The following is a 12,335-nucleotide window of genomic DNA, read 5'->3' as shown; positions in this document are numbered from 1 at the left end:
TTTGAAAAATGAAAGCTATGGTAAAGATGACCAGAGGTGCAGAAGAGGACGGGAGATCTGCAGCACATTTCCTTTTCTTTTGGAGAACTGGGAAGCAAAAAGACCGCTGGCTGCGGTGCGAGCGCTTCAGAGCAACAAGGAGGCAGCATTAGCAAAGGACACGTCCTTAAGGATTCACTGCCACTTTCCTGCTCTGACTGATTCCCTTAGAGGTCAAGGGAAGCTGTCAGAAGTCCTCTGATTTATGGCTATTCAGTGCTTGACCCTCATTTCTGCACAAGCTGCCACAGTAGCAGTCTTCAGGACAATGGCTGCAGAGATAACCACAGAGAAAGGTCCCTGGGAAAGTGGTTCGCTCTTCTTCCTCCCGCTCCTCTCCAACAAGAGCTTTTGTATTCTGCTCCTGTTTCACACCAGGTATAGGTAGCTGCTGTCCAGCACAGGCAAAACTCAAAAATCAAGCACGCAATGGGGTTTTGCACCCTCCATGCTCAGATTCCTTAACAAAGACACTCCGCTGTTCGCTGCATTCAGGCGACTTAAAGAGCGGAAAAATAAGGCTGGGGACCTGTGCTGTATTGTCTCTGTATTGTACTGCCTCTTTAAAATTAGAAATGCATGGACAGCTTCAAGGTGCCTCCCACTGAGAAAAGGCTTTAGATGCATGCACGCAGACAGCAGAGCTATCCTCCCTCTGAGCTACAGGGCAGAGAAATTATCGTTCAGCAAAGTCCTTTGGCTGCTTTTGTAGTAATCCCTTCTGTGCTTCAGTGACAGCAACGTATTTGCAGGGGAGAATCCAGAGGCTACACCCAGAGTCCCAGGGACCCTGAAGAAGATAAGAGCAGCTGCAGGTAGTTAGTTACCTGATGGTGTTATGTCCATTTGTGTGTGCTTGCTTTTATTTGTTTTAATGATCTTTCCTGATGTTTTGCAGAGAAATCTGTGTAAAACAGATGTTGCTCCTTGCTATGACCAGTATATGGATTCTGTGTCCAATTGTTTAGCACCAGTGTTACGCGAAGGCTCACGCTTCCAGTCAGCTTTGGGGATGTCTTACAAACCAGTTAGTTGTTTGAAATGCTGTTTAGTTTCAGGCTTTGGCTTTCTGCTGTTCAGTTGTTCTGCAACTCTCAGTCTGAAAAGCAGTGTGCAGACAGAAGTTGTACAGAAGAGTTTCTCCAAGATTTACAGAGCATTGGTACACTAGGGGCTGAGGGTGGTTGTAGGGAGGGAAGGAGAACAGCTCCTCTGTACAGTCCTTTGTAGCCATTGTGGGTATTACTCAGTAGCTTTTCTTGAGCTCAAGACGTACTGCTATAATAATGAAAAAGCAGCAATCCTCCTCAGTTCTCTTCTGGGATGGATTAGGACTGTCCTGATATCTGGGAGTCTGGTGTGAGGACTCCCAGACACAGTGTGGGAGGATGCAAGAATACAGTCTTCTCAGCATTGTGATCCAGAGGGAAAGGCAAAATTAAGGAGTAGACTGGATATTTTCCTCAGTTTGGAAAATAAATTTGTTTTTAATGCTTGGTACAACAGGCAGTACGAAGAGGGAAGTATCCTTCTCTCTCTTTTCAAATTTTCAAGGTGCTTTTGTCTTGCATAAGGAGGATTTTTCCTGTTACCTCAAAACCCTGTTTGTGAAAGCACCCTCCTTTTGAGCAGCTGGTTTGCCTTTGCAGCAGAGCCTTACAGGAAGGTTCATGGGACAAATTCTTGTCCATGCAGACTGGCAGTATTCCACTGGTTTGAGAGAAGCAATGATAGATTATGCGGGCTGGAAATCTGGTCATCCCTCCCCCAACACTCACTACGTGGCTGCCAAAAAAGAAAGCGCTGGCTTCGCTCTTTTCTTGGGTCTTGGCAACTCTTACTAATTAAGAAATGTATTTATAAGCCAGGACATCGGTTCTTTTCTTTCCTGTTGAGACATCCAGCATAAAGCAAAAGACTTGCCCCAAAGAGACATCAGATGCTTCTCAACAAACCAAGGTGCCATCTCCTTTTAGCTCTTTTACCTCGCACAGAGATGTCAACACCATGGACTTGAAGGCTGGCAGATATGCGAAGCAGATTGTACACTCCTGTACTGTCACTTTACTCTGTGCTGAAAACAAAATTTCATTTTTGGTAAATAAAACTGCCAGATGTTGCAACCAATGTCTTATGCAACTCTAGGTATTTTATGATAACCAAAGCATCCTTTCACAAAGTATTTCTTCCCACTGTGCACTGACAGTAATAGAGCTGCGGGGCAACCAGGTGGATATTGCTTCCCCCTATGAACATTATTTTTGCTGTAATTTCCTCTCAGGAAATGTTTTCCTCTTTTTGTTCCCACAGAAGACGAGAAAAGATGCTGTTGCTCTGTAGTCTCATGGGGACAAAGACAAGGTGACTCACTGCTCAGGTGGAAACTTTGGATGAGGTCTCTTGCCTGCCACTGTTGTGCCCTGACACGCTGGGTAATTTCAATACAAATCCAAGGGTCAGCCAAGCCACATGTGTCAAAAGAAGACAGACATGGTCCTGGAGCAAGATGAACATAACCCAAATGCTACCGTCCATCTCAACTTTGCTGCAATCTACAATCTCCACGATGGAGATTTAACCTCCATGAGAAATTTCTCCTTCCCTTTCAATTTCAATTACAGTGATTATGACCTGCCACTGGACAGTGAAGACGACATGACCAAAACTCGCACCTTCTTTGCAGCCAAGATTGTGATCGGCGTGGCTCTTGTTGGCATCATGCTGGTCTGTGGCATCGGCAACTTCATCTTCATCGCTGCCCTTGCCCGCTACAAGAAGCTGCGAAACCTCACCAACCTGCTGATTGCCAACCTGGCAATCTCAGACTTCATTGTTGCCATCGTCTGTTGCCCCTTTGAGATGGACTACTATGTGGTACGGCAGCTGTCTTGGGAGCACGGCCATGTCCTCTGTGCCTCGGTCAACTACCTACGGACTGTCTCTCTCTATGTTTCTACCAATGCTCTCCTGGCTATTGCTGTTGACAGGTAGGTGAGGAGTTATAACTGCACAAGGAGAAGGCCAGATTACTAGGTTTTTACCAAGGTCAGCTGTTCTGTAGGATGTGGTCATTTTAAGGTAGGTGCTATACAGACCTGGGTATCTTTTTTCATAACAGCTTAATCGCATGAGGTCATAAGATCATCTCAAAGAAAACTATGTGGAAATATATTGTTTAAACTTTTCAGGTGAAAAGAATGTTCATTTATTAAAGCCTTCTCCTCCCCTCCTCATAAAAATATATCCAACTCAACTGTTGGAACAGATTTAGGAAAGAGGAGACAGAGAAATGTGAAACAGTCAATAGGCAAAAAAAGAAAGGTGTTTCACCCAATCCTGTTCCAAGCTATGTATCTCTAAGGAATTTCCATTAGTAGGCTACAGAGCTTTTCCTTTTGCCCCACCTTTACTACAAAATGTGAAGTAAGTATTCTTCACAGAGAGAGAAATAGTTGACTGGTGACTACAGAATTAACAGGTGAGTTTCCTAGTAGGATTACTGCCTTACAGGATATGTTTTTCTCACTTCTAAAGTCTTCTCCCCAGTTTTTGTTCTAGTGTGAAAGAGAATAACAGGTAAGACCTCTGTCAAGCTTGCAAAATGGGGTTATTATTCCCTGTCATGCTGTACTGAGCAAACCCAACAGTCTCTACATTAAACATCTGTTAGTACTGAGGTCTTAGATGGATGCTCCAAACCAGAAGTGGATGCTCAGTGAATATGATCAGCACGCTCCTTCACTGAAATACTCACCTCTCTCTTTACATGCCTCTCTGAGGATGGCATAGCAGCAGGCTAGGAAATATCCAAATGTTATTTACAGAACCCATGAAACAGTGGTGATTGCAGTGTGTCCAGGAAGTATTAAAATACTCCATCAGCGCAGCCTTCCAGAGGGTTTATTGCAGCCTTCCTAATGGTGTGAGCTGAGCACACTGCTGCTTTATGCTGTAGTCACAAAAATAAAGCACACCTGCCTTTTGCTGTAGTCCTGAGATATTTCTCTGCTTGCCTTTCACTCCAGGAATTTTAACAAGTCATTTAACTATGCTCTTTTTTACAACTCCTCTTCTCTTAGTCCCGTGTTTTGTGGATTCTGATAGACCCAAGTGCTGCAAATCAGCTTCATGCTGATATAAGCCTGACATGCCCAACTCACAGAAAGCCAGAGACTTATACAGTAAACTGTTTACACAAAGACAAGTCACCTTTTGTGTATGATATTTCTGTTTACCCTCTGTCTATCCATCTAAACGCTCTACGATTTCTTTCAAGAACTTGTACCATTCATTGTAATATCATTTCTGCCACCAACCTTTGGTCAGTTTCTCTCATGTGCTATTTGATACTCTAGGCTAATGTTGGATAGGTTTTGGCAACTGATTCAAAAGATAATCAGAATCAATTTAACCCCCACACATCTTTAAAACAACCCTGGAAATAATTAATCACTGAAGTTCATTGTGAGAACACTTGGTTTTCATTGTTATGTGTGAGCTTTTGAATTAGTAAACAGAGAAAGCGAATTCATTTCACAGCCATGTTGGTTGTGTCACGTGGGTAGTTGACTTTAGCCCCTATTAGATTTCTCTTAATGTATTTAGGTCATTTTAAAAGGTTCACCTGTGTAGAGAGGATAATCCTACCCTTTAGGACTTCCCACAGGTCTGACTTTACTTCGTATTCCTGGATGTCTATTTGCAGAAAACATATAAGAATTTCAAAATCTTAAAAAATAATGCAGTGTGAATGGAGATCTGAAGAGGAGGATTTTGTGCTAAGCACCCAGTGTCCATGCTGTTAATGTTCAGGAAGGGGGGAGGTTGGCTGTTGCTGGGTTCCCTGAACTGAATGCTCAAGAGCACCTGGCATGTTCTAAGTGCTTTTTTGGATCATATCTTCCAGTGCAGTTTCATCTAAATCCAGTTTGTGTGTTCCAGTTCCATTCCACAGTGACAGCAAAGTGTGGTAAGCAATGGCAGCCAGGAAATCCATCACAAAATTCTGCTGTGGAGATTTCCCCATTCAGCCAAACTTTCTGCTGAGCTGATATGCATACCTATGACTACATACACGTTCTTCCATCATGTTCTTTCCACAAGACCTGATCTAAAAATATTCATTTGTCAGCTCCACAATGAAGCTGAATAATTCTGCTGACCCTTGACATCCAGCCTGCGGTGTTAAAAGCAGTGAGCAATTTATCTGCTTCCAAGATCTGGCTTGTGAAAAGCTCTACTGACTCTCCATTTTATTTTAGAATGAATGAATCCTGTGGATGCTATCTGTGTTTATCACATATACAGACAGAAGAGTATCTGAATGAATGGAGAAATGCCACTGTTTCAAACAGCCCTTTGTGTCAAATACAACTGCACTGGAATTTCTCCTCTTAGCAGCATTGTAATCTGAGTTAGAGAGCATCCTAATGTAAAATCATCTTATATCTGCAGCTTCTTAAAAAAAACACCTTCCCAACTCAAACAAAATACTAAAAAAAAAAGAAAAAAAGAAACAGAACCCTGCAACTGAGAGTGAATGCAATTTGGTCCTAACCCCTTTTTTAACTGAATCAAGGGCACTTGATTGGTCTTGGAAGCATCATACTTCTACTTCTCCATATTTGTGAAACACTGCAGTGCATTGTGCAGCTTTGCAGTAATAAGAAGTGCTAACACCTAACTCAGCTTGTACAGGATGGCGCACACTACTTAACAAAGCATATTTGAGATTAATTATTAGCTACAGACACCTCCAGCAGCCTAAACAAAAATGTGTATGAGCAGCAAATGAACATATAGTCCTTTGCTGGTGGCTGAAAAACCACCTGTAACCATTGCTGGCATCAGCTTCAACTCTTTTTGCTCCATGGATTAACAAGGCAAATAATGGAAATACTGTCATGTATGTTATATATATATTTATATTCAAATAGTTCTCTGCATAGGCAAATTTTTCTCCTCCTTCTATGTATTTGTGCTTTTACCTGCACCTGACTAGGTGTATATTAATGCATATTTTAAACACTTACCTGTATGTGTGCTGCCCACGATAGTATTCCTGATGCTGTATCATGGTGTGTCCTGGATGCACTGTCATCTCCGTATTGCGTTAGCTCCTGCTAACATATTTGTCAGTAATAGGAATATTCCCTCTCTTTCTCTTCTTCTAGTCTATCCGTAACTCCAAAATTCATGATTCCTGTTAAAAATTGAAAGGTTTATGATACCACACTACACCTTTTTCAGTTTGGCTTTGTTATCAGGCAGGAGTTTAAGACTGAGTTCCTAATACGCAGTCAGGTTTTCAGCTTGTCAAAGACCTGCTATCTTAACAAACTCCTCAGCTATTTGCTCTAGAACTTATGGTTTAGGATCTTCATTCTAGGCCACTACTTTGGCCAAATGTATTAACTCCTTGTAAATGAATGTGTCAGTCTCTAACAGTGCCAGCAGTTTCCTCCTGCCTCATTCTGTCCACATGTATTTTGAACTGTGCTCTGATTAATGCTGTTTACAAGCTCCATTATGAGTGTATTTGTCTGTTCTAGGTACCTGGCCATTGTTCACCCACTGAAACCACGCATGAATTATCAAACAGCAACCATCCTGATCGCCTTGGTCTGGATCGTCTCCATACTTGTAGCTATCCCATCTGCATACTTTGCTACTGAAACTGTATTATTTATAGTAAAAAACCAGGAGAAAATTTTCTGTGGTCAAATTTGGCCAGTTGACCAACAGATGTACTACAAATCCTACTTCCTATTCATCTTTGGCATTGAATTTGTTGCACCTGTGATTACGATGACCTTATGTTATGCCAGAATCTCTCGAGAGCTTTGGTTTAAAACCGTACCAGGATTTCAGACAGAACAAATCAGGAAAAGGCTTCGATGCAGAAGAAAAACTGTGATGGTACTGATGTGCATCTTGACCGCCTATGTTCTTTGCTGGGCACCCTTCTATGGCTTCACCATTGTCCGTGACTTTTTCCCCACAATCTTTGTGAAAGAGAAGCATTATCTTACCGCTTTTTACATAGTTGAATGCATTGCTATGAGTAACAGCATGATAAACACAATGTGTTTCGTAACTGTAAAAAACAACACCATGAAGTACTTCAAGAAGATCATGTTGCTCAGGTGGAGATCAACATACCGTGGAAGTAAATCTAGTACGGACTTAGACCTCAGAACAAGTGCAATGCCAGTCACAGAAGAGGTAGACTGCATAAAACTGAAGTAAGTTTTAGGTGGTTCTAATCTCATATTCTGGAGGGGGGGGCAGGAAAGAGGAAATAGTACCACCTCAGAAGATTCTCTCTTTTGTTCCTGCAAACACCCACTGTTGAGAGGCCTGAAGAAGCAACATGCTATGGATTTCCACTAGAATCCTTCTACTGGACTGCTGCATAATCCCATAGTTCAGACTGATGCTGTGCGTCAGTTTACCCATCTGTATATCTGGAATGTAGGCACTTGTTTTAGAGCTGTTTAAAACTGATAGAGAATACAACAACAACATCAAAAAATCAGTGAATGCATTAAAGCGTATTTCAAAGACAGAAGAGTTGGCCATCGCTCCTAGCCATCATTTCTCTTCGTTACTTCTGAGCATAAATCTTTTACTCTCTTTGAGCTTATCGTTCTTATCTTTAAGCTGCTCGGTGTCCTTTTCCATCTGCTTCTTCATGGGCAAGATAGGAAGGATAGCAAAAAAGACCATTTTGCTTCATGCCACTCCTTACTCTCAGTTTACCTCTCATGAAGACGCTCCCTGAAGCCCACAGACCACCAGCTTCAGTTGTCCAGTGTGCAGCATGCTCTTATGAAAGGCACGTTCTCTGCAAAGTTCACAGAGCTGAATACTGCTTCTCAGTCTAGTAAAGACCTGAAGTCTCTTCATGTGCTATCTGGTTTAAGAATATGTTATCAGCACTCCACCCTGTATTTTTCTGTCGAGCGTTACTCTGTTTATTAAGTATTTGGAAATTAAAGAGGGACGGTTTCCTTCTCTCACTTCCAGGCACCCTCTGGCCAGCTGTCGGCTGCCTTGAGTCACTGAGCACTTCACAGAATCACAGATGCAATCACAAAACTCTGGGGGTGGTGAACAGTGTCTCTAGATTATCTGGGCCACACTCAGTTTGAGCAGGTTGCCCGGCATTGTGTTCCATTGAGCTTTAACTTACTCAAAGGATAGAGACTCCATAGCTACTCTGGTCAACCTTTGCCAGCGTTCAGTCCTCACAATACAACTGTTTCCTTTCACTCTGATGGAATTTCATGTGTTTCAAATTGTGCTCATAGGACTTGTCCTGTTTTTCAGTGGGACACATCGGAAAGAAGAGAAAGTTGGTGGAAAAAGTCCACCCTGCTGAACCACACCAAGACAGCTTATCCAGTCTGCGTACACCTTCAAAATAAAATATAAGTAGGTCCAAAATTACAAAGATTTTGAGGTGATGTGTCCTGCAAACAGTGGAAACGGACTTTGGTTTAATCAAGCTGGTCGCTGAGTTGAGTAGCTCACTGTATGGCCAAACGCAAAGCAACAACTCAAGACAGATTCTGCATTGCCTCCCACAATGCCATTTTTACTATTCTCAGTTTGTGCAACTCCACAACGAGCGTTTCTTAACTGGACTGTGATAAAACAGGTGACAATAGCGGCAAGGCACATCATTTAACTATTTAACTACACCTAAAACGCCGTGGACTATCGTGTATTGAAATCAGTCTTTTCTATTGTGAAAACAAATGCTTCCTGTTTTAAAGTATGTGGCAGCACCTACTTTTGGAGTAAGTGGCTTTTGTAAATAATTTGTTTACTTGTGAATATTAAGTGAGCAGCGAACCTTGCTAATAAAACAGCAAACACAGAGTCACGATGAGCATTCTGAATTATTTTTTTATATTGTTCCCTTAGCCATCATTTCTGTACTCAGGCGATTAACATGAGCTAACCAGTGTCTGTTGAAGAAAAGCTGCCAGGCTGACCAATTAATTTTAATGGCAAAAGGATATTCAAATCCATTAAAGTGCTCAAATCCTCTTGCCATTAGCTGCTCTTAAAAAATATGTGTTGGAGAGATCTCATAATTTCCTCTCTGAGGCCAAACCATTACTGAAGTCGTTCTTTTAAATGACATTTTTAGGGAAACAGGGAAAAGTACAAAACCTACTGTTTTACCATCCTACCAAAAAAAAAAAAAAACCAACCCAAACATTAAGAACTTGCAGTATTGCATCATCGAGAGCTTTAATCTTGTAATTTCTCCTGAAACTATCTGCCCGTATTTATCTTCTAGAGTCTGTTGTAGCTATTAGGGATTAGCTAGGAACGTTACCTGTTATTAGAGTGTCCTGATATTCCTCCCACCTATTTTTCCTCGACTATTCTTGGTGAGAGTCAAGCAACCAGCAGTTTCCACATCTGGAAAGCCCAGACCAGAGTGGAATGGGTGCTCATAGGCAGCACGCAGATCCTCCTTTACTGCAGAGCTCAGCAGCACAAAAGCTTGGAGAAAATGGAAAGCAAAAAGAAAACAGAAAATAAAAAACAAACATGGCTTTCTGAAAGGCATACCTTCTGCCACATAGTGCTGGAAGCTGCCCTTTGTGACAGGCAGCTGTGCCAGGGCTGCTTCTCAAAGCCAGGACAGGTTCCATGGAGAAGTCTAAGGTAGCTCATCTTTGTGTGCCCAGGGAAAGGAATGCCCTCCCAAATCTCTACTTCAGCTGCTTACCTCTTTCACTGATTCTTGGAAAGTGATGCCAGGTTAATCCTACTGCCATGGTGTTCCCTCAGTCATTACCAAGATATCACTGCAGGTGCCCTGATTCTCATGTTTCCAATGGCCCAATGAAGCAGCAGAACAGCCAAGGCAATGGGCCACAGCCCACGTTCCCCAGACTAAACTGAGTTTTGTGTGGAGAAAACAAAACAAAACAAAACAAAAAAACAGATGAGTTTTTTTTTTGTATCAGCACCACTCCCTAGGATGGGCATATCCAACCCATACGGCACAAACCAGCCCTCACTTTGCAGCTACACCTTATTCATGTCACTGCTTTTTGGCAGCGCATACATCTGTGAACAATTATTTTCAAGGATGAAATACGGGAGGTGTGAAATTTCACCAGGCATCTCTGATGAACACCTGAGAGCTCAATGAGAATTGCAGTCCCTGCCTCTGAACCAAACTGATGCATCAGTGTCGCAAAAACAGGATCTGATATCCCATTGGTTTTATTATTTTGTTGCTCTCCTTTTTTTGTTTTAACATAAATAAATAAACATTAAAATAAGTTTTGTTACTTACACACATTAACTATATTAATGTATGTTATGAGGGCTGCTCCAAAAGTAATGCCTCCTGTTCTATTATGTTGGCCCACGACATCAGAGGTGGATGTTGGTGGGTTGGCAGTAGAGGCTGAACCTTCCCATCACATTTTGTTGCCTGGTGACAGATGGCAGCAGAGGGGTAGCCTGACAGAATGGTGCCTGACATGGAAGTGTGTGTGAAGCAAAGGTGTGGCACTGCAGGAAAAATGGCACCTACTGACATTAACTGATGCTTGCTGAATGTTTATAGAGACCAAACAGTGAGGCAGTAGGTAGTGTATTTCAGCAGTGGCAACAGTGGATCACCTCTGCTCACGCAGGTTTTTACAAGCAGAGAATGCAGGCTTTTATTCACCACTGGCAAAAATGCACAACTAATGATGGTGACTGTTGAAAAACTGCTTTGTAGCTGAGCATTTCCTCTATCAAATAGCGATACTGTGCTCTTTGTATCTGTTGGTAGTGTCCACAGAAATAAAGAGCAGGCATTACTTCCACAGTGACCTACATACATGCAGCCCTAGATAATTCCTCTTCACTCAGTGTGGCCCAGCAAGCCAAAAAGTTGGGCACCCATGCCCCAGGCAGTGCAGCCACCTACTGAGTTGGGTTCTTCCTTGCTTCTCTGTTAGGCTGGGCCTAACCTGTGGCATTCCTGCATTCCCCTGGAGAAATATTTTCTCATCTGCATTGAATGGTAAACTTCAGTGAGGCAACTGAAAATTGACTGCACCCTTCTAGAGCTCTGCTTGTAAGAGCCTTACTTACTTACTTACTGCCATGCAGGAGAAGCAGCCTGTTCCAGCACAAGCTCTCACCCACTGGAAGACAGTAATGACTGCAGCACAACATCAGCAGCCATTGGCTGTCCCCGATTAGCTCCAGCAGCAAGGAGGACTTCAGCAAGAACTATGGGATGTGCCAAAGATGATGAGAGAGCTGGAGGCGACGCGTCCATGTTAGAGCTGCTTGGAGGGTTTAGATCAAACATGCAGTTAATTAATCACATGCGACCATGTGTACACTGTGACTTGCCCCAGTTTTTGTTTCCAAAGGCAAAGATGTGGTGCTGTCATTGCTGATCCTTGCTCAGTTGATCCTCTGGTACAGCTCCTCAGTGAGGAGTAAGAGGCCTGTGGGAAAGAGTAAGGCAGCACATACAGGCTTACTTCACTCTCCATCCCCTCCTAGAGGAAGAACTGGGATAAAATTTACTCTCTGCTCCATCACACTGAGTCATTAAAAAACAAACAAATCAAAACAAGCAAACAAAGTGCTGTAGTCAGAAAATGAAGTGATGAAAGCAAAGAACTAACAGGAATGACTAGAGACAAAACAGCAGCTACACCAGCAAAAAGCACAGAGAGAAAGTATTTCAATAAAGAATCAGCAGGACAAGGAACTACAGTCATCTTCACTCAACCAAAGGAGGATGGCCTTGAAATACCCCAGGCTGGGATGGGCTGCAATAGTCAAGACGTGACATTTCCCTGAGAACTGATCCATTCATTAGCTCAGCTTTAATGCTGTTCCCACCTCGAGTGACAGCCTTTCCTGTAGCAACAGCTCCCTCCAGCTGCCACCTCTACTATGTAGCATCACATGCCCAACTCAAGAACCTTCAATCTCCTAAGGGTGGTGATCAGAATATATCTAACTGCACAATGAAGAGCGATGGCCTGAAGAAAACATCAAAAGCTGCAGGATGAAGCACTTCTCTAACCTCAACCTCTCCTCTTTCAGTTTGAAGCCATCAGACTGTGTAGAGTCAGTCCCTTTACTGCTTACAAACTCCCCTCTTACTGCCATGAGGTCTCAAATCCTTCTCCAAGCTAAACAAGCCCAACTCCCTCAACCTTTCTTCACATGAGAGGTGTCCCAGCCCTCTGATCATCTTTGTGCCTCTCCTCTGGATCTGTTCCAGGAGCTCCACATCTTTTCTG

At 42.8% G+C, this 12,335-nt stretch overlaps 1 protein-coding gene across 2 annotated transcripts; it reads left to right on the top strand.

Annotated features, from left to right (window-relative positions):
- The first annotated feature begins 684 nt into the window (after positions 1-684).
- Positions 685-8,925, top strand: PROKR1 (prokineticin receptor 1). Of its 2 annotated transcripts, none has more exons than XM_072332442.1 (3): positions 685-854; positions 2,353-3,026; positions 6,591-8,925. In XM_072332442.1, the coding sequence occupies exons 2-3, from the start codon at positions 2,509-2,511 to the stop codon at positions 7,285-7,287; spliced, it is 1,215 nt and encodes a 404-aa protein (XP_072188543.1). In that variant the 5' UTR covers positions 685-854; positions 2,353-2,508; the 3' UTR covers positions 7,288-8,925. The 2 variants fall into 2 exon arrangements, with proteins under 2 accessions (XP_072188543.1, XP_072188542.1); XM_072332441.1 differs by having other exon boundaries at positions 2,350-3,026.
- Positions 8,926-12,335: the final 3,410 nt, after the last annotated feature.

Source organism: Excalfactoria chinensis, chromosome 3, assembly GCF_039878825.1.
Source record: "Excalfactoria chinensis isolate bCotChi1 chromosome 3, bCotChi1.hap2, whole genome shotgun sequence".
Taxonomy (NCBI): Eukaryota; Metazoa; Chordata; class Aves; order Galliformes; family Phasianidae; genus Excalfactoria; species Excalfactoria chinensis.
This window is presented reverse-complemented; position numbering and strand designations above follow the sequence as displayed.

What these genes read in the sequence shown, in the direction of transcription:
- PROKR1 (XM_072332442.1), top strand. Translation starts at nt 2,509, where the DNA reads ATGTGTCAAAAGAAGACAGACATGGTCCTGGAGCAAGATGAACATAAC. An exon ending in CTGGCTATTGCTGTTGACAG is followed by an intron (nt 3,027 to 6,590) that starts GTAGGTGAGGAG and finishes TGTCTGTTCTAG; the next exon opens with GTACCTGGCCATTGTTCACC.